At 45.7% G+C, this 23,934-nt stretch overlaps 2 protein-coding genes across 2 annotated transcripts; both read left to right on the forward strand.

The window, feature by feature from the left end:
* The first annotated feature begins 9,820 nt into the window (after positions 1-9,820).
* LOC133500310 (tenascin-like) lies at positions 9,821-15,341 on the forward strand. The gene is made up of 15 exons (XM_061818850.1): positions 9,821-9,941; positions 10,032-10,163; positions 10,258-10,476; positions 12,430-12,768; positions 12,841-12,963; positions 13,046-13,189; positions 13,279-13,398; positions 13,487-13,642; positions 13,742-13,854; positions 13,934-14,066; positions 14,138-14,289; positions 14,386-14,482; positions 14,589-14,750; positions 14,828-14,991; positions 15,074-15,341. Exons 1-15 carry the CDS (start codon positions 9,821-9,823, stop codon positions 15,170-15,172), a joined length of 2,274 nt encoding a protein of 757 aa, XP_061674834.1. The 3' UTR covers positions 15,173-15,341.
* A 256-nt stretch (positions 15,342-15,597) lies between these two features.
* LOC133500933 (steroid 21-hydroxylase) lies at positions 15,598-23,055 on the forward strand. Its single transcript, XM_061820225.1, has 12 exons — positions 15,598-15,823; positions 16,022-16,144; positions 16,242-16,331; positions 17,111-17,265; positions 17,393-17,488; positions 18,735-18,845; positions 18,963-19,049; positions 19,189-19,260; positions 20,613-20,726; positions 20,824-20,990; positions 22,592-22,695; positions 22,781-23,055. Exons 1-12 carry the CDS (start codon positions 15,616-15,618, stop codon positions 23,026-23,028), a joined length of 1,575 nt encoding a protein of 524 aa, XP_061676209.1. The 5' UTR covers positions 15,598-15,615; the 3' UTR covers positions 23,029-23,055.
* Positions 23,056-23,934: the final 879 nt, after the last annotated feature.

A 23,934-nucleotide genomic window follows, 5' to 3' on the forward strand; every position in this document is an offset into this window, starting at 1 on the left:
GTTTGCATGAATTCCCAGTGCCTGCGTGGGTTTTCTCCGGGCAGTCCGGTTTCCTCCCACATCCCAAAAACATTGGACACTCTAAATTGCCCCTAGGTGTGATCGTGAGTGCAGCTGTTTGTCTCTATGTGCCCTGCGATTGGCTGGCAACCAATTCAGGGTGTACCCTGTCTCCTTCCCGTTGACAGCTGGGATAGGCTCCAGCACTCCCCGCGACCCTTGTGAGGATAAGCGGCAAAGAAAATGGATGGACAGGTAAATTATTATAATATAATAATTGGACACTCTAAATTGCCCGTAGGTGTGATTGTGAGTGCAGCTGTTTGTCTCTATGTGCCCTGCGATTGGCTGGCAACCAATTCAGGGTGTACCCCGCTTCCTGCCCGTTGACAGCCGGGATTGGCTCCAGCACTCCCTGTGACCCTCGTGAAGATAAGCGGCAAAAAAAATGGATGGAGGGATGGAATCTACATGTTTGTCAATTGACTTAGTGATTATTTATAACTGATAACTGAGATGAGAAGACAGTTGATGACTTGATGGATAAAATTCAGTGTCAGGTACTCCATGGAAAATTATCCGTCCAGCCAACTTCTTTGCCGCTTATGCTCAAAAGGGTCGCGGGGAGTGCTGGAGCCTATCCCAGCTGTCAACGAGCACGAGGCGAAGTACACCCTGAACTGGTTTACATCCAATCGCAGGGCAGATCGAGACAAACAGCTGCGCTCACAATCACACCTCAGAGGCAATTTATAGTGATGGATAATATGATGAGATTAAAAAATAAAAAATAGATCAAATGTCAGACTAAACACTATTATGCTAATGTTCATCTTAGAATTTGACAGCAATGGCCATCACTGACATCGCAGACCTCATTGGTGGGTTTGTGGCCGAAATTGACGACCTGGGGGGGGGGGGTTTCAAGTGGTGCTAGCAAAAGCCCCATTCATCTGCAATGTAAACAATGCAAGCGGGCTCATACGGAGTTGGAGCGAATCCCCTTCGGCATCGGGCAAATGAAAACAGACGCCGGCGGCCAAATGTAGCTTGTGTGTTCGTAAATTCAGAGTTGAGTTGTTACTTCCAAAAGGCTCAAAAATCTGCCACTCTATGCGAAAGGAGCCTTCAAAATGTAGGACCAAAAGTGGTTTTCGTGAAGTAACGCGCGCCAAAATGAATTGGAGGAAAGTTGCTTAAAATGGGATTTCATCAGTAATTTGACTTTTTTTTTTTTTTTAAAGTTGCTTCAGCAAATGGGTACACCCCCCAAAAAAGTATTAATTTTAAATCTGATTGTTAAGAGCCATAATATCCCGCATGAAATGAATTAAAGAGCCGAACTTGCTGATGTCAGGACATGTGAAAATTTGTTGACAAAACGGCAAAGCGGGAGACATAATAAATGAAGATAATGTGGTACAAGATAAGATAATGGAATTCAAACTACTTGATGACTTGACCCCGCACCAACAAGATTGACACACATGCGATAAGACCATTCAAAACATTTCGTAACATCGTTGATAATGAGTTATTGTTGTAATGCTCACAAATCATTCACAACGTTTTTTTTCTTCTCTCCATTATATCAAGTTGAATTTAAGTAGGACTCCTGTTTTCGATTGGGTGACCGCTTGCCGACAATCCAAATCCAAAAATACAGTACTTCAACTATTGTTATAACAAAGGCATAAAAGTAGGCCCAAAGTATAATTTACAAAGCCTTTTGTCATATTAACCTGCGTTTAAATAATTCGCTCATTTTTATCGGTTGTCTTGTTTTTCCTCAATAATAAAGAAGTAGTAGTAGTAGTAGAAGTACGCCCACATATCTGTACTTTTTTGCTAATGTACCGTAATTCCCGGCCTACAGAGCACACCTGGTTATAAGCCTCGTACACAGAAAGAGTTTAACGCTAGCGTTAGTGCGGGGCTAGCGTTAGCCCAGTGCTAGCATTAAACTACATAATCTCTGTGTACCGTGGCTTATAACTAGGTGCGCTAACCCTAGTGCCGTGCTAACCCTAGTGCTGCGCTAACGCTAGTGCCGCGCTAACGCTAGCGCCGCATCACAGCATAAACCGCAGGGTTGAAAGCGTGTGAAAAAAGTCTCGGCTGGTCGGCCGGAAATTACGGTATATTATATTATAATACGGTAAGCGGTAGTACTATTCATGTGTCTTTTAAGGTAAAATAGTCACTAGCAAAGAATGCAGCTGATTAGCTTGCTAATAAATTGCATTACTCTCATTTTATTGTAGAAAAAAAAGTTGAAAAGATTTTGTAAAAAGCTGTCACCAAGAAAATTGCACAGCTGAATGTTGCCCAGGATATCTCTATTTTACAAAATCATATAAATTCCCTGTCATCTCCGTTCAAATAGCGTGGCCGCGTCGGGCGAACTGGTTTTGATTTCACGTTCCAGCTGGATATATTTATTTGAAAGTGTTTTCTTTCCCCCTCTCCTTGCCATAAAGAAGCTGAGAGGCTTCTCTGTGCTCCGCACATTTGCCCTTAAAGTCGGAGACGGCCTCCTCCTCCTAACGTCTGCGAACTAAAACAAAAAAAATGATTTAACTCAAGGTTTAACGCATCGTTTTGTATTGTTCCATAACTCTGTCGTGTCTTCTCAGAGGCAACAGCCGGCAGGGTAATTGGTGAGAATCTTTTGGTTATGGAAATTTACTGGAGGACTTTCCTTAAAAGCTGCATTTTATTTTATTATTATTATTGTTTTTGTTTTTTTGTTTTTTTTTAGTTTGGGCTTCAGACAGAGTGTGGGGGGGGGCTTGCAAAGACATGACGACCGCCTCCTTCCGCTCTCTTTTTGTCGTTGATATCGTTCAGATATCGCTTTGTATTTAAAACAGAGATTGCCTCTTTAACTATTCTACAAAAGGAGGAATTTCCAACACATCAAATGTCAGTCACTTGCCCCGCCCTCCGGTGTTGTAAACTGCCAGCAAATTTGTAGCCTTTAACCCGTTGTGGTCCAAAACACGTCTCGGCTTTTAAAATTAATGCGGTGAAAGGGTTAAATTTACCCTGAAAAAACCGAGAGAGAAAGAGCAAGAGGAGAGAGGAACAAGCGAGGGCTTATGTGTTTGATATTTTTCTAATCTCAGAGGCCCGGTCCAATGTAAGCAACATGGGAGGACTTGAGCATCACTTCAATACGGAGCCATCAATGGCCGCTCTGTGCCGGCCCGTTTCATTACGTCCGAACGTGGAGGGGATGCGTGCCAGCGGTGCGAGCCAACGCTCAAACATTAGTCACCTGCGAAGCCAGCGGGTCACTGGCTACCATCTTGGCGCGTGGTACATACAGCTGAAGTTGCAGAAAGATACACGACATTTAGGAGCAACTGCTCCATTTTAGAGCTTCAACTGTGAGATGGCAATTTCATGTCTGAGCTGCTGTTAATTCAAATTCCAGCGGTGGAATTATAAAGCGTGCCTCCTGCCCGTTGACGGCTGGAATGGGCTCCAGTACTCCCCGCGACCCTAGTGAGGATAAGCGGCTAAGAAAATGGATGGGTGGATGCAATTATAAAGCAAACATATTTAGAGTTATTTTGTTGTTTTCGTTTTCTTGATGCGGCCATTAATGAGTTGACGCTCACTTGAATATGCACAAAACCCTACATGGAATCTCTACCTTCTTCTTCTTTTCCTTTCAGCTTGTCCTGTTCGGGGTCACCACAGCGTGTCATCTTTTTCCATCCAAGCCTATCTCGTGCGTCTTTCTCTGCCCTCACAGCATCCATCAACCTTTTCTTTGGTCTTCCTCTCTCTCGCTCTTTTGCCTGGCAGCTCCATCCTCAGCACCCTTCTACCAACATACTCACTGTCTCGCCTCTGAACATGTCCAAACCATCCAAGTCTGCTCTCTCCAAAACCTCCAAGTTTGGCCATCCCTCTAATGAGCTCATTTCTAATCCTATCCAACTTGCTCACTCCCAAGCGAGAACCTCAAAATCTTCATTTCTGCCACATCCTGTTCTGCTTCCTGTTGTTTCTTCAGTGCCACCGTCTCTAATCCGTACATCATGGCCGGCCTCGTCACTGTTTTATAGACTTTGCCCTTCATCATAGCGGAGACTCTTCTGTCACATGGAACACCAGACACCTTCCGCCAACTGTTCCACCCTGCTTGGAATCGTTTCTCCGCCACACCAGACTTGTGCATGCAGTACCACGCAGTTCCTCTCTTGGTACTCTGTCACAAGCTTTCTCTCGGTCTACAAAGACACAATGTAGCTCCTTCTTACCTTCTCTGTACTGTTCCACAGGCAAATAATGCATCTGCGGTACTCTTTCTTGGCATGAAACCATATTGTTGTTCGCAGATACTTACTTCTGTCCTGAGTCTCGCCTCCACTACTCTTTCCCATAACTTCATTGTGCGCCTCATCATCTTTATTCCTCTATAATTCCCACAACTCTGACATCACCGTTGTTCTTAAAAATGGCAACCAGTACACTTTTCCTCCATTCTTTGTCATTTTCTCTCCCGCAAGTATTCTATTGAATAAGTAGGTCAAAAACTCCACAGGCGCCTCTCCAAATTGCTTCCATACCTCCACTGCTATGTCATCAGGACCGACTGTCTTTCCATTTTTCATCCCGTTCAGTGCCTTTCTAACTTCCCCCTTACTAGTCATTACCACTTTCTGGTCATTCACGCTTGCCTCTTCGACTCTACCCTCATTCATTAACTTCTCAAAGTACTCTTTCCATCTAATCAGCTCACGTTTGGCACCAGTCAACATATTTCCATCGCTATCCTTGATCACCTTTACTTGCTGCACATCGTTCCCATCTCTATCCCTCTGTCTGCCCTTCCTGTAGAGATCCTTTTCTCGTTCTTTCTTATCCAACCTGGTGTACCTGGAATCTCTACCTGCATTATTTAAAATTATTTTGCAACTCTGAACCCAAATGATCCCAAATGAAAAGAATTTTACACATTGATTCTCGTTAGACTCAATAACAAAGAATGAAGTGTATTTTCCCCACTTCGGGCCTACGGCGTATGTATATTTAGATAACATAAAAACAACGACCGCTCTCAATAAATGTTGACGGTGTGAACACAAAACGTGGATTTATATTCCGCCTAATCGTTGGTTCACCACAAGAGTTGTAGTGTCAATAACGCGATTGCACGCGTACATTCAGCAACATCAGACGACGCGGCAAATACGCTCAAGACGCCGGCGTGACGTGTTTTCACAGAGCTGCTCGTGTTTTGTCAGGTGCGGCGTATCGTTGATTAAGGTCGGGCCTCGCCCGAGGGGCAGGCCGGGGTCAGACGTGGGACGGGGGGACGAGGGTGGAGACTGCCGAGCGGAGTGCTGCAATTGGCAATTATTAAATAGATGAAGAAAACTTGAAATTCTTGATAAGTGAGCATTTCCAGTAGGTCGTTTTCACGTGCCCTGCGACTGGCTTGCGACCAGTTACCGTCGCCCAAAGTCAGCCGCGAGGGGGGCCATCAGACCCCTGACCCCAATGACAGCAAGCGCTGCAGAAATTAGATGGATTTACAGTATTTTTCATTTTTATTCATTATTTGTGTAGCAGTGTTCCGTTATGCTTCATACTGATATTCGGAGAACTTGGGAAACTTTTTTTTTTTTTAAGTTTGAGTCTAGTTGTGTATGATCTTTGCATTGTAACACGCTAAAGAATATTACTTTATTGATTTTTTTTTTTAATGAAAAATAAACACAAAATGAGACCAGAATCCTTTGAATGTGCTCCGTGATCGCAACTGTTTGTTTTATTAATAGGCATATGCGTGCGTGCTGCAGCGGTTGGAAGCGTCGCGCCTCTGCAAAATGTCACTCGTGCCCGCCCGCTCGCTCGCTCGCAAAGTCCGCGCTGACTTGTCTTCATGTGGTTTAGGAAAGGAGCGCTGGTGGGTGGCCATTTTGGTCCGGAACGGAGAGCCTCCACAGAGCATTCCTTAAAACGTGCTGGATCTTTGGTCTCTTACATAACTGTGGCGTAGTTACATCTCATTAACGGCAACAGACGGCCAATTCATATAGCGAGAGGTTCCTGTCCCCCAGAGCGCCCGCTGAATACCTGCAGTGTTATGTCGTGGATTGCAGCTGAATCACCATTCTCACATTCATTCCATCACTGTGTGTTTACGTGTGTGTGTGTGTGTGTGAGCCATCCCGTGCTACATGCATGCAGTAATACATCAATCTATCCATCTTCTTAGTCGCTTATCCTCACAAGGGTTGTGGGAGTGCTGGAGCCTAGCACAGCTATCATCAGGCAGGAGGCGGCGTACACCCTGAACTGGCTGCCAGCCAATCGCAGGGCACATTGAGACAGATAACACTCGCATTCACAATTAACACCTTGGGGCAATTTAGAGTCTCCGATGAATGCATGATGTTTTTGGGATGTGGGAGGAAACCAGAGAGCCCAGAGAAAACCCACGCAGACAGCCACGAGGAGAACATGCAAACTCCACACGGGCGGGGCCGGGATTAGAACCCCGGACTTGAGAACACCCCACCGTGCAGCCCTAAATGACAAAATTGTCTTGAACATGAATAACAAAGTTCTGAATTGCGCTCAACTGGGTGATCTCGGTTGACAATTCAACAATGCAAGACTCATGTCGAACCCAAAAAAATCGAAAGTCAATGGAAATATACCCTTTTTTTTCGTCTAGTTCAAATATTTTGGGTGGTGGCGGAGTGACCAGGACCACTGGGGGGGGGGGGTGGAGTTGGTGGGGAGAGGGGGTGCGGGGGTCCCTTAAGTAGGAGCGAACTTTATCCCTTGCCACCTTTTTTCTTCTGCTCACCTCCCACCCTGCAAGTCTGTGTACCATTTCCCATTTCCAATGGAGGGAGGCAAAGAAAGATAAGATAAAAAAAAAAAAAAAAACCTTCAATCAGGTAAGTGCCTTCGCCTCCCAATCCTCATCTGGGGGAGAGAAATACATTTATTGGTATTGAAGTCTGATAGGGGTATAAGATCATGCATTTCTGCAGAGAACTGCTGTTTATATTATGCGGATATTCCCGGGAAATAAGTAAATATGCTGCTAGCAAGTTTTTGTGAGAGACTACATATGAGACACTAGCAAATTTCATTGCGAAATGTGCATCATATGCAGTATTTCCCATTACAAATATTTTTGGATACTACATTAACTGTTTGTAAAGGCAAATTATGTTCCGCCAGGTCTCGTACAGGTTCCCCTTTCAATTACCACACTTAAAGTGTGCGCTAATTATATTATGTGCGCACATTTTTGCAAAAGGTAACATCATTGAAAAGAAGCGTTGCAATTTGCCGATCTGCGCGACATTTCACTCGTCGGCCCATCGATTCCATTCAACGGTATGAAATTTTTTTAAGTGGGTGTTATTGGTCTCGGGGGGTGGGGGTGGGGGGGGGGGGGTGCGGAGGCTTATGTAAGCTTCTATGGAGCGGAGGACATACAATGTCCCACAGTTCTATACAGTCGGCCACTGTTGGATCGCCATCAGACTTCTTCCTTCCTGTTCAAAACCGTCTAATTTGACCTGGGCAAGGAGATGAATTCACGATTGTGGGTGCGGGTTGGAACACTGTCACGTTTTGTCAACTCATATTTGGTTTAGGTTGAATTCAACATGCTCTATCAAGTACATTTTTCATAAAAAGGTGCATTTCAAAGGTAAGTCTGATCAGCTGTGGTTTATTGCAATCTGTTTGTATTTACACATAAGTACTTGTGTATTTATGGCGGCACGGTGGTCAGCTGGTGAAGCGTTGGCCTCACAGTTCTGAGGACCCGGGTTCGATCCAGTTTGCACGTTCTCCCCATGCCTGCGTGGGTTTCCTCCGGGCACTCCGGTTTCCTCCAACATCCCAAAAACACGCAACATTAATTGGACGCTCTAAATTGCCCCTTGGTGTGATTGCGAGTGTGGGTGTTTGTCTCGTTGTGCCCTGCGATTGGCTGGCGACCAGTTCAGGGTGTACCCCGCCTCCTGCCCGTTGACAGCTGGGATAGGCTCCAGCGCTCCATGCAACCCTCGTGGGGATAAGCGGGAAAGAAAATGGAGGGATGGATGTACTTATTTAGGTCTAGTCTGAGTTTTAAAAAAATGCAGCAGCAAATTACCAAAAACTGACAAGAGTAATTTTTGATTACATCCTTAGTGGGTGACTGCTGAACCTTTATTATGCAAAGTTGAGTTTCTTTCGGCTTGTCCCATTAGGGGTCGCCACAGCGGGACATCTCAGATGAACGCTCATATTTGTTTGGCACAGTTAAAGTACTCTAAATAAAAAATACTTTGTATGGTTTGAGATTATGTTAGCCGAGCATGTTTTTAACCAAAAAATGATCACCAGGACTCGAGGAGAAATTGGCTGTGACTGAGTGCAAAAAAATCCCCCCAAAACCAGACATTTGTCCTTATTTGAAATAATTTTCTTCTCATTTGTAGGTAAGAGCTGGATCAACCCCTCAGAAGAAGGAGTTCGTAATATTAAGCATAACGTACGGACAGATTTTACAAAGTTCGTCCCCGGTTCCTGCCTCAAAATGTTGTTTACACTTGGATTTCTCCTCCTTCTCACCCCATTTGCCTCACTTCAAACCGCCACCAACCAGAAGAGAAACTCCACAGGAAATGACTTGACAAAATCCAATGGGGCTTTCACTGTTCCAAAACCAAAAATCAGCACCGCTCCCACCAAACAGACCAGTCGTTCCCCTCTGAATCCAAACAACATCAATGACACAGTTTTACCCACTCCTCCCCCCAACCAAAAACCTTCAACAATAGACGCAACAGGAAGCACCAGGAATAAGCCCAGACCGGCAGTAAACGCCACCGCTGTGTCCCCAACAGTGAAGACTTCCACAGCTAGTGGAACTGTAATCAAGAAAGACAAGCACATGGTGTCAGTTAATCAGACCCGTTTAGCTAAATCTACAAGAGCCAGCGTAGTGAAGGTTGCAAAGGACAGTCCTGGACCTACAGGAGCCCTGAATGATCAGTCAGCAGGCACAAGGTCAGCATCAGTCAATGGCACCAAAACCACCAAAAACAAACTCCAACTTGCTGTCAATCAGACTGCTTCTGAGAAATCTCCTTTGGCCAGCAATGGGAAGATTGCCAAAGTCAAGCCAAGCCTCATCGCGGTTCAAAATGTTCAGTCAACATCCACAAAGTCAGCAAGCGGCACCAAAACCCCCAAAAACAAATTCACAGCCTCTGTCAATCAGACTCTTGTTGTGAAATCTAACTCCACTGGAGAAGTGAAGAACTCAAAAGAAAAGTCTGCCCCTACAGTACAGACTCCCCTCTTAAATCTACCAAATACTTCTACAACCAGTACTTCGAGAGCTGTCAAAGACAAGGCCATGGGTTCTGATAATGAGACTGTAGATGTCAAAGATTTGAAAGATTCCAAAATTAAACCAACGCTCACAATCCAAACTGCCACACCTGAAAAGGCCACTGCAGCCAATGCTACAGCAGCTGTAAAACCCAGGACAACAACCTCTAGTAATCCTACTGTTGAGGTCAAATCTCCCTCTACTGATGATGTGAAGAACCGAAAAGAGAAACCTGTGCGCACAGACCAAAATGTAGCTGTTGTTTCTGCTGCTGTTAAGGATAGGGCCCTGGCCTCTGCAGATCAGGCAACTGTAAACAAACCTGGCAGTGACACCAAAGTAAAACCTGCTCCTGCACAGCCAATCAAAGTGGTCATTGCTAACCAGTGTGAGTCAAGCAACACCCAAGAGCATGAGGTTAGCCTGAAACCCGGTACTCCGCTGGTCATGACACATAAGATCAATTTGATGTCCGGAGGCTGTGCCGGTGGCTGCGAGGCTGAGATGGTTGAGATGAAAAAACGCTTGGCCAGGCTGGAGAGAGAGATGTCCTTGTTGAAGAACAAATGTATGGTTATTAGTCTCCTCTAATACATTTTGCTAGTCTCTGCTTTTTTTTATATGACAAACCGATGTATTTTTTTCATTTCCCACCCAGGTCCATGTTCTGCAAATTGCCCAAATGATTGTAGTGGCAATGGAGAATGTCAGAAAGGAAAATGCATCTGCCAAGATGGATTCAAGGGTCCAGACTGCAGTAACTGTGCCCAAGGAGCAGAGTGCAGAAAACGTAAGTGACTGTCAAATGGACTGAGTGACAGAACGCGGCTAAAGATGCTCTTAATTCAACCTCTAATAACAATTCCTCGTCTCTCTTATCTCAGAAGAAGCCAAAGGGATCATCAAGGTAAAAGTGGACACAGAAGCCCAGAAAGCGAATAAAGAAAGAACGACTATGGAGGAAAACATCCAGGAAAGAACCAAAAGTGTAGAGCAGGTACAACTGGAGAAGAATGACCAGAAGAAGGTGACTGGTGACAAGGAGAGTGAGACCAAATCAAAGTTAGCCGGTACTGCTAAATTAGGTCTTGCAAAGGCACAAAGTAGCATGGGTTCCTCTGAGAAAAGAATTACAATAAAAGGTTCCACAAAGACAACCGGCCCTACTGTTGGACAAATGTTGTTGAAGCATGAAGGAAGAAAGCACGAGGAGGCCCGGAAAGGAAAAACCGTGATCTTTGGTGCTAAAAAGACCGAGTTTAAACTTGTTAAGGAAGGGACCGCGGTTAAAACATATTCGAAATCTGACCAAATCAAAGATGAACCTCAAGGTAATATTACACAGAATGATATAACAAAATTAAATAGAACAGCAAAATTTGAAGCGATTCTCACCAGGAATAAGGCAACAAACAAAACTTTAGCTGGAAAACACACAAAGGAGCAGTCTGTGCTCATTGAAAAGAATCCAACTCAACCGTCAGGGTCAAAGCAGATTAAAAAGGTAAATGTGGTCCCTGTAACAGTACACACTGTTGATGGAAACACTGGAAAACAGACAGGTACTGCAGACGTGCCTTCTGTCGACGACAGAACCAGAGATACTACTAAAACCGGACAAGGGAGATATTCAATAACTGATGTTATAACTGGACATACGTCTACATCAGTGGTCTCTGTTGACGACAGAAAATCAGATGCTATCAAGAGCGGAAATGGGAGGGATACTGCGACAGGGCACTCCGTGGATGGCAAGTCCGGAAAGCAGGGAGATACAATAACTTTGCATTCTGTTGATGGCGAGACTGGACAAGGCAGACATACTACCACTGCACACTCTGTTGACAGTAGAAACACGGATGCTAGCAAGACCAGAAAAGGGAAGGATGGCATAAAAGTTAATTCTGCTGATGCCAAGACTGAACAAGGCAGATATACTACACCAGTCCAGGCAGTTGAGGACAGAAACCCAGACGCTAGCAAGACTGGAAAATTGAGAAGTACTAAAACCTTGCACTCAGCTGATGGAAAGATTGTACAAGACAGCAATACAATAACTGTCCACTACGAGGATGGCAAGGCAGAACAGGGCCGACACGCAACAACTGTGGAATCTGTTGATCATAAGGGTGAACAAGGTAGACAGGCTACAATTCTGCACTATGTTGATGACAGAAACACAGATGTTAGCACGACTGGAAGAGGGAGCGATACCGTGGCACAGCATTTTGTTGACGGCAAGACTGGGCAAGGCAGAGATCCCATAACCAAGCACTCTGTTGGTGGAAAAACTGGACAAGGCAAAGGAACTCCACACTCTGCTCATGGCAGGACTGCACAAGGCAGGCATACTACAACCGTGCACTCTGTGAATGGCAAAGCTGAACAAGGCAGACTTACTCCAACTGTGCACACGACCGATGGAAAAACTGAACAAGGCAGACGTACTACGAGTGTTCACTCTGTTGATGACGGAAACACGGAGGCTCGCAAGATTACAAAAGAGAGCGACACCATTGTGCATTCTGTTGGTGGCAAGAATGTGCAAGGCAGAGGTACTGTGCACTCGATTGATGGGAAGACTGCACAAGGCAGAATTGCTCCAGCTGTACACTCTGTGGATAGCAAGATTGTTCAAGGTAGACATACGGCAACTGCGCACTTTGTAGACGGCAAGGCCGCCCAAGACAGACAGACTACAAATGTGCACTCTGTTGACAGCAGGAACACAAATGCTGACAAAACTGCACAAGGCAGAAACACCGTAACGGTGAACTCTGTCGACGCCAAAACCGGAAAAGGAAAAGATACTTCAACTGTGCATTCTATCATCACAGATGCGAGCAAAAAAGGAAAGGGGACAGGCACCCTGAAGAGTCAATACATAGTTAATGCCTCTGGTCCAGCCACTTCAGACGAAGGTCGAGAGAGCCACAGCCAAATAACTATCCATGGCGGCTCAACAACATCTACCACAAGGACAGGAGGATTAGGTTCCGTGAAGGTTGTGAATATCTCATCCCACAGCTTCATCATTTCATGGTCTGCCCCTCAAGGAATGTTCAATAACTTCACAGTGATCAGAAGAGAGCCACAAACAGAAGGCAATGAGGAGGAGGATCAGGAGTTCGAAGAGGAAGCCTTTGAGACAGACAATGTCCACGCATCGAAGAACACAATGGAGGTCCAGGTGCACAAGGAGAGCGCGTTTTCTTCGAGTAAAGTCGTTGCATCAAGAAGTAAAGCAGAAACCAAGCGGATCATGCTGTTGGTGCCAGGCAGCGTGCGGTCAGTTGAGTTCAGTAACCTTCGCAGTAACACGCGCTATGTCCTGGAAATATACGGTACAACAGATAACAGAAGATCCAAGATTCACAGAGTTATTGCAACTACAGGTAAAAACTGAATGCGCTACATTGTTACGAGAGTCAGTCAATGTATCCAACCTCATCGGCTTTCTCATTTAGGTCCCGAGCCGGCCACAGATATGCAGTTCAGTAATATAACGGAGACTTCACTCATGGTATCCTGGTCCAAACCCAAGACAACAATCACAGGCTACACGATCACATATACCCACATTGTCACAGGTCAGCCAAAAACTTCAGACCATATAAATTCATAAACTAAATGATTATAAATCTCGTGTTATTTATACTTTTTCCATTTAAGGTGAGACCCATTCAGTGAACTTGGACTCTCAGAAGACTCATGTGGTTCTTTCCAAGTTATCCGCTGGATCGTCCTACATAATCACAGTTACCACTACACAAGGCAGAGTCCAGGGTGATGGACTTGTGTCCATTATCACCACAGGTACGACAAAAAATTCCACTCGCCGGTCTTCACATTCTGAAAGTACTGCATAGTGTATTTACTACAGTGAAATTATGCTTTGTTTCCAGTGCCCGCACCGCCAACCCACCTCCGAGCCATCAATGTGACAGATACCAGAGCGGTGCTGCAATGGACCCCCAGCATGGGAAAGGTAGACCGTTTCATCGTCAGCTACGAGTCCTCCAAGAGTGAGTAAATGATTGACAACCCTATTGCCATGGCGATATAGCCTTACTGACTGTCCAATCGGCTAAGCGGTTCTCCTCCTTGGCGCAGCTCCTAATGTGACTGTGACAGTGATGGTGTCTGGAAACTCAGTGGAGCACCAGCTGAGAGGCCTGCAAAGGGGCACCGTATACACAGTCAAAGTCCTGAGCCAGAAGGACAGCCTTCAGAGCGCAGCCATTACGACGTCTTTCACCACTGCCAACGGTGAGTAGATTCCAAATTAACGGTTGGATCGAGCCTGTTTAATCCGGCTCAAGAGAAAATAGAATTTAATACTTCAACATTTCCGTATTCCCTTGTAAGTGGTCAAAGCCAGCGAAGTGGGTGCTCGCTCTGCTCTGATTGTTTGGAGAATGTCCACTGTGGTTTATCACAGCTACAGGTTGACCTACCAAGTGGTAGGAGAGGAGGCGATGGTGCGTCATAATCAATGATTATTGCTTGCAACCAATCAAATTAACCCATAAATATTAATCACGGCTATATTTACATTAGGAGCTTATCCTCGAGCCTACCATCACAGAGTATAAACTGACGGGGCTGTTCCCAATGTCACGCTATAACGTTCTGGTCGAAGGCGAGAGAGACGGACGTTACACATCAATTGTAACCACCGAATTCATCACAGGTAAACCCAAAACACCAACTCGTCCAAAACACGGCCTTAATACTTATTTGACCCCAAAACCCTTTTTGTAGGGAGGCTGCGTTTCCCCTACCCGACTGAGTGCTCTCAGGAGCTGCTAAATGGAGCTCTTCAGTCCGGTGAGGTGGACATCTACCCTCAGGGGAAGGGGGGCCAGGTCTTCAGAGTCTACTGCGACATGGAGACTGATGGAGGCGGTTGGACGGTGATACAAATTGATGTTCAAATAACTTTGGACTTGACCGAACATGTACCGACAGAAGCCTCAAACTCGTTTATTAATTATTCATTTTTTTTGAAGGTGTTCCAAAGAAGAATGAGTGGAAAAACAGATTTCTACAAAACCTGGAGTGAATACAGAGCTGGATTTGGAAACCTCAGTGAAGAGTTCTGGCTCGGTACGTTTGACGTTTGCCTGAATAATCGCTAAACAAACAACCAAATGTCATGTCATACGAGGATTAGTAGCCTCAATCACTTTCTTACTTCCACCCCCACCAACAGGAAATGAGCTTCTGCACAACTTGACCAGCATCGGTCCTGTGAGTTTGAGGGTAGACCTGCAATCTGGAAACGAAACGGCTTATGCTCACTACGCCAACTTTTCCATTGATTCTGAGGAGAATCATTTTGCACTCGTGGTGTCCGGATACACAGGAACAGCAGGTGAGATGTTTTGCTTGAACATGCAAACCATCACCTAGAACCAAACCATAATTAAGAAGCTGTCATTCTTCTTCCAGGTGACTCAATGAGGTACCACAACGAACGTCCATTCTCAACCCGGGATAAGGACCCCGACTCTTTGGGGATCCACTGTTCTCGGGCCTACATGGGAGGTTGGTGGTACAAAAACTGCTACAAAGCCAACCTCAACGGGCTTTACGGCACCAACACAAACAATCAGGTAGCGTCAACAGTTACTGCACGTTTCTTTTGTGCGTCCCTTCCCGCTGACCCAACAGAATTTTGTGCTTTATCCAACGCAGGGGGTGGTGTGGATAGACTGGAAAGGTAAAGACTCCTCCATTCCCTTGACGGAGATGAAGTTCAGACCATCCAGGTTTTCCCCCTCGACACACGGTTAAGGATGACCAAGCGCTCGAGCACTCCAGATGAAGGATGCGGGAGTCGGCGGTGTTTTCCCAAGTCACTTTTCGCCGGTCCCACTCCACCAGGGCCTCATCTCGGTTGAGCTCTGCATTCTCGTTCCATTTCTACTTTTCTGTCAGGCCCATCCAGTTCAAGCGGCTGGCGTTTGACTCATCTCACTACTACTGTAAATTCGTATGCACTGTCTCACTCACTTGGAATAAATGTGGGTCTGATGTGGACTTGTTTTCCATTAAACACATCCTGTTAAAGGAAAGCCAATGTGCCCTCCTTCTTTGCGTGACACAAAAACACGAGTCGTTAATCTGTCATGTAAGCCGAGCGTGTGTTATCAAGGCCTTCGCCGGGAGACACATTTTGACACAAAAGACAACATTGAGACGCCCTTGATAAGAGCGTCAAAGAGACACGCACACTCATGCATTCCATCACGATGAGGGATGTTTTGGATCACTATAAATGGCGCGAGAATTGCGCCAAAGAGTTTTCCCGAAGGATGCCAACAGAGGTGGTGGTGTTCGGTGCGGCAGCTGCCCTCCTCGTGCTGCTGCTAGCGATCGTCCAAATGTTCTTCACAGCGGCTCCAAGAAAAAACTCTCAATGTCCCGTCGGAAAAACTCCACCAGGTAACGATGAGCGTAATAATAATTGACCTACCATCTGAAAACAGAACGGATGCGTAAAACGTCATTTTCAGAATATGGCTTTCATTGGCTAGTGATGATTTTCAGATTTCCGATCAGTGACTGTGAGACCAGGCGGCTTTTCTTTCTTTTTTTTTTTTTGTCGTGCTTTTCCTTCATTTCGTCCTTGTTCCATCCCAGGTCCTCCGAGCTCCTTCCTCATCGGCAACATGATGGAGTTAACCCACGAGCATCTGCCAATTCACCTCACCCATCTCGCGCAGCGCTACGGACCCATCTACCAACTTAAATGTGGAAATACTCGTAATCACCAATATTTACTTGCTTGCTGCTGACCTTTTTTCTCTGTCTATCTTGATATGCAGTGTACACGTGTAAACATTTCACTCTTTTTCCTCAGGCATGGTGGTTCTAAGCAGCAGTGAAGTCATTCGAGAAGCTCTGGTGAAGAAATGGTCAGATTTTGCCGGAAGGCCCGTTTCATTTACAGGTGAACTCGGCAGACGTGTTTTTTTTGATGACAATCGTAACACTGTACGACCGTAAATGTCGGCCTACAGAGCGCACCTGGTTACAAGCCTCACCGAGTACATTTGTAAAGGAAATACCAATTGGTAAATAAATACGCCGCTGCCGTGTAAAAGCCGCAAGTGCGCGCATTGAAACCCGCATTGAAACACGAGATATTTACAAAGACAGTACACAGAAAGAGTTTAAAGCTGGCGCGGCGCTATCGCTAGCGATAACGCAAGTGCTAACGCGAGCGCTGCGCTAAAGCTAGCGCTAACGCTAGTGCCAACGCTAACAGGGCCGGTTAAAATAAAACTTACCAGTAAATATCAATGAGACACGCCAGTAACACAGCATCAACACGCTAGCACTGCGCAAACGCCAGTGAAGCGCTAACAGGGCCAGTAAGAGTCACTTCCTTGGCACTTATATTCCACCAATCTAATTCTTAATTTTTTAGCTCGAGTGCCCCCTTGCGGCTGTTAGAAAAAATACACATCACCGCATAAACCGCAGGGTTGAAAGCGTGTGGAAAAAATATCGCGGCTTTTAGGCGGGACATTATGGTACTCATATTGAATGGGGGAAGAGCACCGAAATAGTAGTCTGCCTCACAGTCTGGAGATACAGGTTCGAATTTCAGTTGGAACATCTCAGTCGGTCCTTGACGTACTCGGATTACCGGGTATGACTTTTAATTCTGGAAAATGGACTGATGGATGATTTGATTCGTTACTGTGAAGCTACTTCCTTCCTCAGGAAACGTCGTGTCCGGAGGAGGGCGCACCATCTCTCTGGGGGACTACGACGACGAGTGGCGGGCCCATCGTCGCCTGGTCCACGGCGCTTTGCTGCGATGCTGCCACCAATCTTTGCACGACGTGATTGAAAAGCAGGCGGCGCATCTCTGCAAGGTAGGAACACGCGCGACGGAGCTGCTGCTGATGGTGAACTCTAAATTCTACCAGTAACTGACGTTGTCCGTTAAAACTGTCCATCCATTAGTCAATTAATCGGATGAAATTAATTCATCTTTTGCAGGTTTTGAAGGCCTACCAAGGCAGTTCTGTTGATCTCTCTGAGGATTTCACAGTGGCGGCCAGTAACGTCATCACCACTTTGACTTTTGGAACGGAAGTGAGTTGTGTATGCAGGTAAAGTAGTGCCACCAGGATTTGAATTTGAAATCCCACCGAAAACAGGATTTGAATTTGAAAGAACAAGATCCTGGATACAAGCGGCCGAAATGAGTTTCCTCCGCAGGGTGTCCGGGCTCTCCCTTAGAGAGAGGGTGAGAAGCCCGGTCATCCGGGAGGGTCTTAGTGTCGAGCCGCCGATCTTCCGCATTGAGAGGAGCCAGATGAGGTGGCTGGGGCATCTGATTCGAATGCCTCCCGGATGCCTCCCTGGTGAGGTGTTCCGGGCATGTCTCACCGGAAAGAGAGCCCGAAGACGACCCAGGACACGGTGGAGAGACCAAGTCTCTCTGCTGGCTTGGGTACACCTCGGGATCCCTCCGGAAGAGCTGGAAGAAGTGGCTGGGGAAAGGGAAGTTTGGGTATCCCTTCTGAAGCTACTTCCCCAGTGACCCAACCTGGAAAAGCGGTAGATAATGGATGTATGATCACATTTTCAATCGTTGCTACAATTCGCTGTCTGAAATTTGCTGTTTGAAATTCAACCGGCTACAAATCGAGCCAGCCAATCCAGTTACACTTTCTTAGTATGTGATGTCATGTGACTAAGAAAGCGTAACTGCAATTGGCTGGGTGTTCGGTTCTGACATGAAGTAACCCAGCTTAGTGGCACAGACAGTGAATTTTAGACAGCGAATTGCAGCAACTATTGAAAATGTCATCACTTTACATTTCAAATTAAAATTCTGTTTCCTGTGGCATTTCAAATTCAAATCCCGGTGGCACTAATTCACCTCCATGGTTGTGGCCTTTCAAAAATGTCGACAAACATTTGAGGTCAAGGGTCACGTTTCATTTTTCAAATGGACAGATGAGCCAGGTCATTTCTTGATTTGGTAAAAAAAAAAAAAAAAAAGTTTCAATGCGCATGTGTAATAGTTGATTTTTAAAAATAATAATTGGATGTGTCATAATGCAATGAATGTGAAATGGTTTGATTTACGTACTTTAATTTTTCATGATTTAACAAGAATGAATCATGAAAAATGAATTTTTTCATTGGATTGAAGCAATTTATGAAAAAAAAACAACTAATTTAATGCAACAATTATGAATGGACATCTATAATTGAAGAATGACGTGGCCAACCTTGCGTGATTTGAACTACCAGTTGGAAAAAAAATGAAACTTTTTGATGAGCAGTACATACGTTGATTTTGATTGGAGCTGCTGGTGAATTGTTTCAGTATGACAAGAGTTCTCCGGAGCTGCAAGACTTACACAAGTGCCTGAACGAGATCGTTGCGCTTTGGGGCTCTTCTTGGATTTCCGCCCTGGACTCCTTCCCTTTGCTGAGAGTCAGTAACAAAAATACAATCTTCAGAAAAAAAAAAAAAAAAAAAAAAGAAAATCTGTGATAAACCAGCATCTCCAATGCAGTCCTGTAACGTGTCATGTGATCTGCTCTCTCCAAGAAATTGCCCAATCCCATTTTCTCCCGTCTCATGCGAGAAGTGGCCAAGAGAGACGACATGATACGCAAACACCTCAACGACTACAAGGTCAGAGTTCACAGGCTGCATCAGATAGCGCAGTTTCATATTTATTGCGTTTCGTTTCATAGAAAATACAGCTCCTTCTGCCTGTTACCATGCTTCACGAAACAATGAGTCCTGGGCTCGTACTTTGTCTTTTGTGCAGTCGCAAGACCACAAACCCAAAGGGACCATCACGGGCCGCCTCCTCCAGGGACTGGACAAGGAGACTGGAGTGGTAATCAGATCTGCTTTGATCAACCAAGCATTTACACTTACGTTGAAGGAGTTTGCATGTTCTGCCCGTGCCTGCGTGGGTTTTCTCCGAGTATTCCGGTTTCCTCCCACAGCCCAAAAACATGCAACATTTAATCGGACACTCTAAATTGCCCCTAGGTGTGATTGGGAGTGCTGTTCTTTGTCTCCATGTGCCCTGCGATTGGCCGGCAACCAGTTCAGGGTGTACCCGTTGACAGCCGGGACAGGCTTCAGTACTCCCTGCGACCCTTGTGAGGATAAGTGCCCACGGAAATAGATGGATGGATGAAAAGTTCTCTTCAGAACTCCTCAGTACTCATTGAAATGTAGCAAAATAATGAATCGCAGAGGTCTTATCGGAGGTCAAACATTTGAACGCACACCAGTACAATGACAAATCTCTCCAAATGTGTTTCATTCATTTTATATGAATTAAGGTTTTTTTTTTTTTTTGGGGGGGGGGGGGGATTTTGGGATGCCCCACACACTGCTGTACTAACCAGCCACATGACCATACTGAACATCTTCCACGTGTCCTGGAAATGGCTGCCCGTTTGTCATGTTCGGGTAACTGCACCTTTAACCCCCCCCCCCCCCACACACACACACACACACACTAAATTCACAATAATTATCTTTTTTATTTTCCAATGATCAGATTATTCTGCATGATGTTGGATATTGTCCACTTTGTTCTAAGAAAATAGAAATTGATATAAAACCAACCATCCATTTTCTTTGCTGCTTATCCTCACGAAGGTCACAGGGAGTGCCGGAGCCTATCCCAGCTGTCAACAGGCAGGAGGCGGCGTAACACCCTGAACTGGTCGCCAGCCAATCGCAGACCATGTAGAGACAAACAGCCACACTCACAATCACACCTAGGGGCAATTTAGAGTGTCCGATTAAATGTCACATGTTTTTGGGATGTGGGAGGAAACCGGAGTGCCCGGAGGAAACCCACGCAGGCACGGGGAGAACATGCAAACTCCACAAAGGCGTGGGCGGGATCGAACCTGGGACCTCAGAACTGCGAGGCCAACGCTTTACCAGTTAATCCACCGTGCCGCCGATATAAAAGCAAACTGTTTACCGGTACATTTTCAGTACTGTACATTGTCTGTAGCAGTTAATTTCCATCTCAAAAATCATAATCCGAATAGCGTGATATGTTCGACCCATATGCATTTTCAAAAGCATAAAAGCTACTTAATATGAAGTTCAATGTTCGGACTGCTGACCTCGCCACTTGTTGATGGTTTTATTTCGAATTTGGTGGCCGCGCAAGTAAAACTGACGCGTGTTGTGTGCCGTCGCCGCGTCGGCCGGCAGCTGCTGACGGAAACTCACGTTCACATGGCCACCGTGGACCTCCTCATCGGAGGAACAGAGACCACCGCGGCCTGGCTCAACTGGACCGTAGCGTTCCTCTTGCATCGACCCGAGGCGGGTTTTCTTCAACATCTTCATTCTTCACTCAACGTCCTGTGCGTACCTTTGACACCAATGCGGTTCATCTCTCCTCCGCCGCTGCATTCATCAGGTCCAGACTCGGGTCTACGAGGAGCTGCGCACGGTACCGGAGGGCCGCTATCCCAAATACAGCGAGAGGCGCAAACTCCCCGTCCTGAGCGCCCTCGTCAACGAAGTGCTTCGACTCAGGCCCGTCGCTCCTCTGGCCGTGCCGCACAGGACCGTCCGAGACAGCAGGTCAGCGCTTCGGATGCGTACACGGACAAAAACTCATTCTTGTCGGATCAAACGAGACCAGATTTGACGGCGTCGCTATTGATTGTTTGAGATTGGTTCTAACCAGAAATGCTCAAGTGATTAAATGACTAGGACATGGTTTATTCAGAAAATATCCTTCCATCCATCCATCCATTATCCAAGCCACTTATCCTCACAAGGGTTGCAGGAAAGCTGGAGTCTATCCCAGCTAGCTCGGGGCGAAAGGCGGACTACACCAAACTGGTCGCCAGTCAGTCGCAGGGCAGATATCGACACCGTCACTGAGCAGGAATAGATTCCACGGTGCCCGCACCAAAGGCAGGCCCGTGTACCACTACACTATCAGTGACTCGACTCAAAAAACAAAATCTTAATAACATACAAATTGTAAAATTTGAAAAAAATGCTTCCACTATACTGTATGTGAAATGAAGCATTTTGAGAGGGAATGATTCCACGCTAACATTCATTGATTTAACATTGAAAGATTAATCTAATATTTCAAATTTACTTCATACTAATAATATCATTGCTTTTCTGCCAGTGCAAATCAAAACTTGAGCATTATTTTCTCGTCCATTTTTTGTTTTGATTCAGCTCTTCTATTGGATCTCATATTCATATCACTTGTGAAATTTTGGAATACAGTAATCCCTCGTTTTTCACGGTTAATTGGCCCCAGACCCACCCGCGAAAAGTAAAAAAACGCGAAGTAGGGGTAAAGGGTGTTTTTTTTTTTTTTTTTTTTTTTTTTTTTAATTTTTTGCTTCATTGGTCCGAGTCGTATTGCTGGGGATGCCACATTATACCCTATCAATGCGGTTTCCTGCTACAGTACTGTATTAACATATGGTAGCATTTTTTAATTTAATGTTATTGTTGCTTCATTGGTCCATGTCGTCGTGCCGGGGATGGCGCATTAGTACGTAGCGATCCAGCTTTTTGTTTTTGGGTGGGTGGGGTGGCGGTCAGGAACCCGCAATGCACAGAATCCACAAAAGATGAACAGCAAAGTTGAGAGGCATTACTGTACACAAACAAATTGATCCAAAGCTGGGAAATAAATGGTTCCCAGATGAACTGCTAGCTTGTTAAATACATCCCGAAAAACAGACCACATTAATTGGACATTCTAAATTGCCTCAAGGTGTGATTTTGAGTGCGGCTGTTTGTCTCTATGTGCCCTGCGATTGGCTGGTGGCCAGTTCAGGGTGTACCCTGCCTCCTGCCCATTGACAGTTGGGATAGGCTCGAGCACTCCCTGGGACCTTTGTGAGGATAAGTGGCAAAGAAAAAGGATGGACGGATAGATCTCATGCTCCAATTGCTAGTGATATCGTATGTGTACAGTAGATGCATTATAAAAAGTTGTCTAATTTAAGAACTATAGAGCCATAACTCAACTGATTTTTTGATATCATCGACTCTGTGAGGGGAAAAATAAAATGGTGGTGATACTCAATCCCAAATGATAATTAACATGCTCTGCTGAATCATCCTTCGCTGCATTTCATAGCTCAGATTTTCCCCGACAACATAAACGTGTAGTCGTTTATCACGTTGACGTCATCTTTGCGCAGCATCGCCGGCTATTTCATCCCGAAGAACACGGTGATCATTCCCAATCTTTTCGGAGCTCACCACGATCCTTCGGTCTGGGCCGAGCCGTACAGCTTCAAACCAGGTACGCCGCGTCTGTATTTCGGGTATGTTTCGACCCCCCCCCCCGTTTGGGCCAGCGCCCCCGTCAAGCGTTTTTGCTTTCTCAGAGCGCTTTCTGGGGGGAGAAGACGCGTCTCCCCGAGGCCTGATCCCCTTCGGAGGGGGGGCTCGTCTCTGCCTGGGGGAGTCGGTCGCCAAAATGGAGCTTTTTCTTTTCGCCGCCTATTTGCTGAGGGATTTTCACTTCTCTCCCGCCGACGGCTCCCCGCCTGACCTCAGGGGGGTCGCCAGTGTTGTGCTCAAGGTCAAGGCCTACAAAGTTATCGCGTGCCCGCGGCCCGTTGACGACAAATAAAGTTTGATTCATGAACTAATGCGTTAAAATAAAAAAAAACAAGCTATCAAAAACTGTGTGTACTTTCGTTCATATTGCATAAATGTTATTACTGTATTACTACTACATTTTCTTTTTTTTTTTTTTTTAATCTGTAAACACCAGATTTATTTTTTTTTTTTCAGTAAACATTTAAAAGGGACCAACATTGTCACTTGGTGGAGAAAACGCAGTATTGCAAGTCTGATGAAATTGAGTCGCTTCTCCTGAGCAGAAGGTGCCCGACGGTCGGCTGGCGTCCAGTCCAGGGCGGGACTGGCACACCTGCGGCCCTGGCGAGGATAATCACTTGACAAAATGGCTGACCAAAGGGCGTCTCCTGCTCTTATCTTATCTTATTGGTTGTGATGTGAGTCGGTTCATCTATCCATCCGTTTTCTTAGCCGCTTATCCTCACAAGGGGTCGCGGGGAGTAGTGGAGCCTTTCCAGCTGTCATCTGGCAGGAGGCGGGGCACAACCTGAACTGGTCGCCAGCCAATCGCAGGGCACATGGAGACAAACAGGCGCACTCACAATCACACCTAGGGGCAATTGAGAGTGTCCAATTAAATGTCACATCTTTTTGGGATGTGGGAGGAAACCGGAGTGCCCACACAGGCACGGGGAGAACATGCAAAATCCACACAGGCGGGGCCGGGATCGAACCCGGGTCCTCAGACCTGTGAGGCCAAGACTTTGCCAGCTGATCCACCATGCTGCCCTTTCCAATATATATATATATGTGTTTCTTCTACGCTATTTTCTTTTCTGGGTGCAAAGAGGCAATCATTAATATTTTGCCCAAAACAATTCACTTGAAATAGAATAATTAAAAAAAAATAATAATTACATTATTCAATAAATTACAACTACTACTTTACTGTAAA

This window comes from Syngnathoides biaculeatus, chromosome 5 (assembly GCF_019802595.1).
Source record: "Syngnathoides biaculeatus isolate LvHL_M chromosome 5, ASM1980259v1, whole genome shotgun sequence".
NCBI lineage: Eukaryota > Metazoa > Chordata > Actinopteri > Syngnathiformes > Syngnathidae > Syngnathoides > Syngnathoides biaculeatus.

Coding starts and splice junctions, on each gene's coding strand:
- LOC133500933 (XM_061820225.1), top strand. CDS start 15,616: ATGCATTCCATCACGATGAGGGATGTTTTGGATCACTATAAATGGCGC. Junction 17,266..17,392: donor AGGCGGCGCATCTCTGCAAG/GTAGGAACACGC, acceptor CATCTTTTGCAG/GTTTTGAAGGCCTACCAAGG. Junction 17,489..18,734: donor CTTTGACTTTTGGAACGGAA/GTGAGTTGTGTA, acceptor GAATTGTTTCAG/TATGACAAGAGTTCTCCGGA.
- LOC133500310 (XM_061818850.1), top strand. CDS start 9,821: ATGACACATAAGATCAATTTGATGTCCGGAGGCTGTGCCGGTGGCTGC. Junction 9,942..10,031: donor GTCCTTGTTGAAGAACAAAT/GTATGGTTATTA, acceptor TTTCCCACCCAG/GTCCATGTTCTGCAAATTGC. Junction 12,769..12,840: donor CAGAGTTATTGCAACTACAG/GTAAAAACTGAA, acceptor TTTCTCATTTAG/GTCCCGAGCCGGCCACAGAT.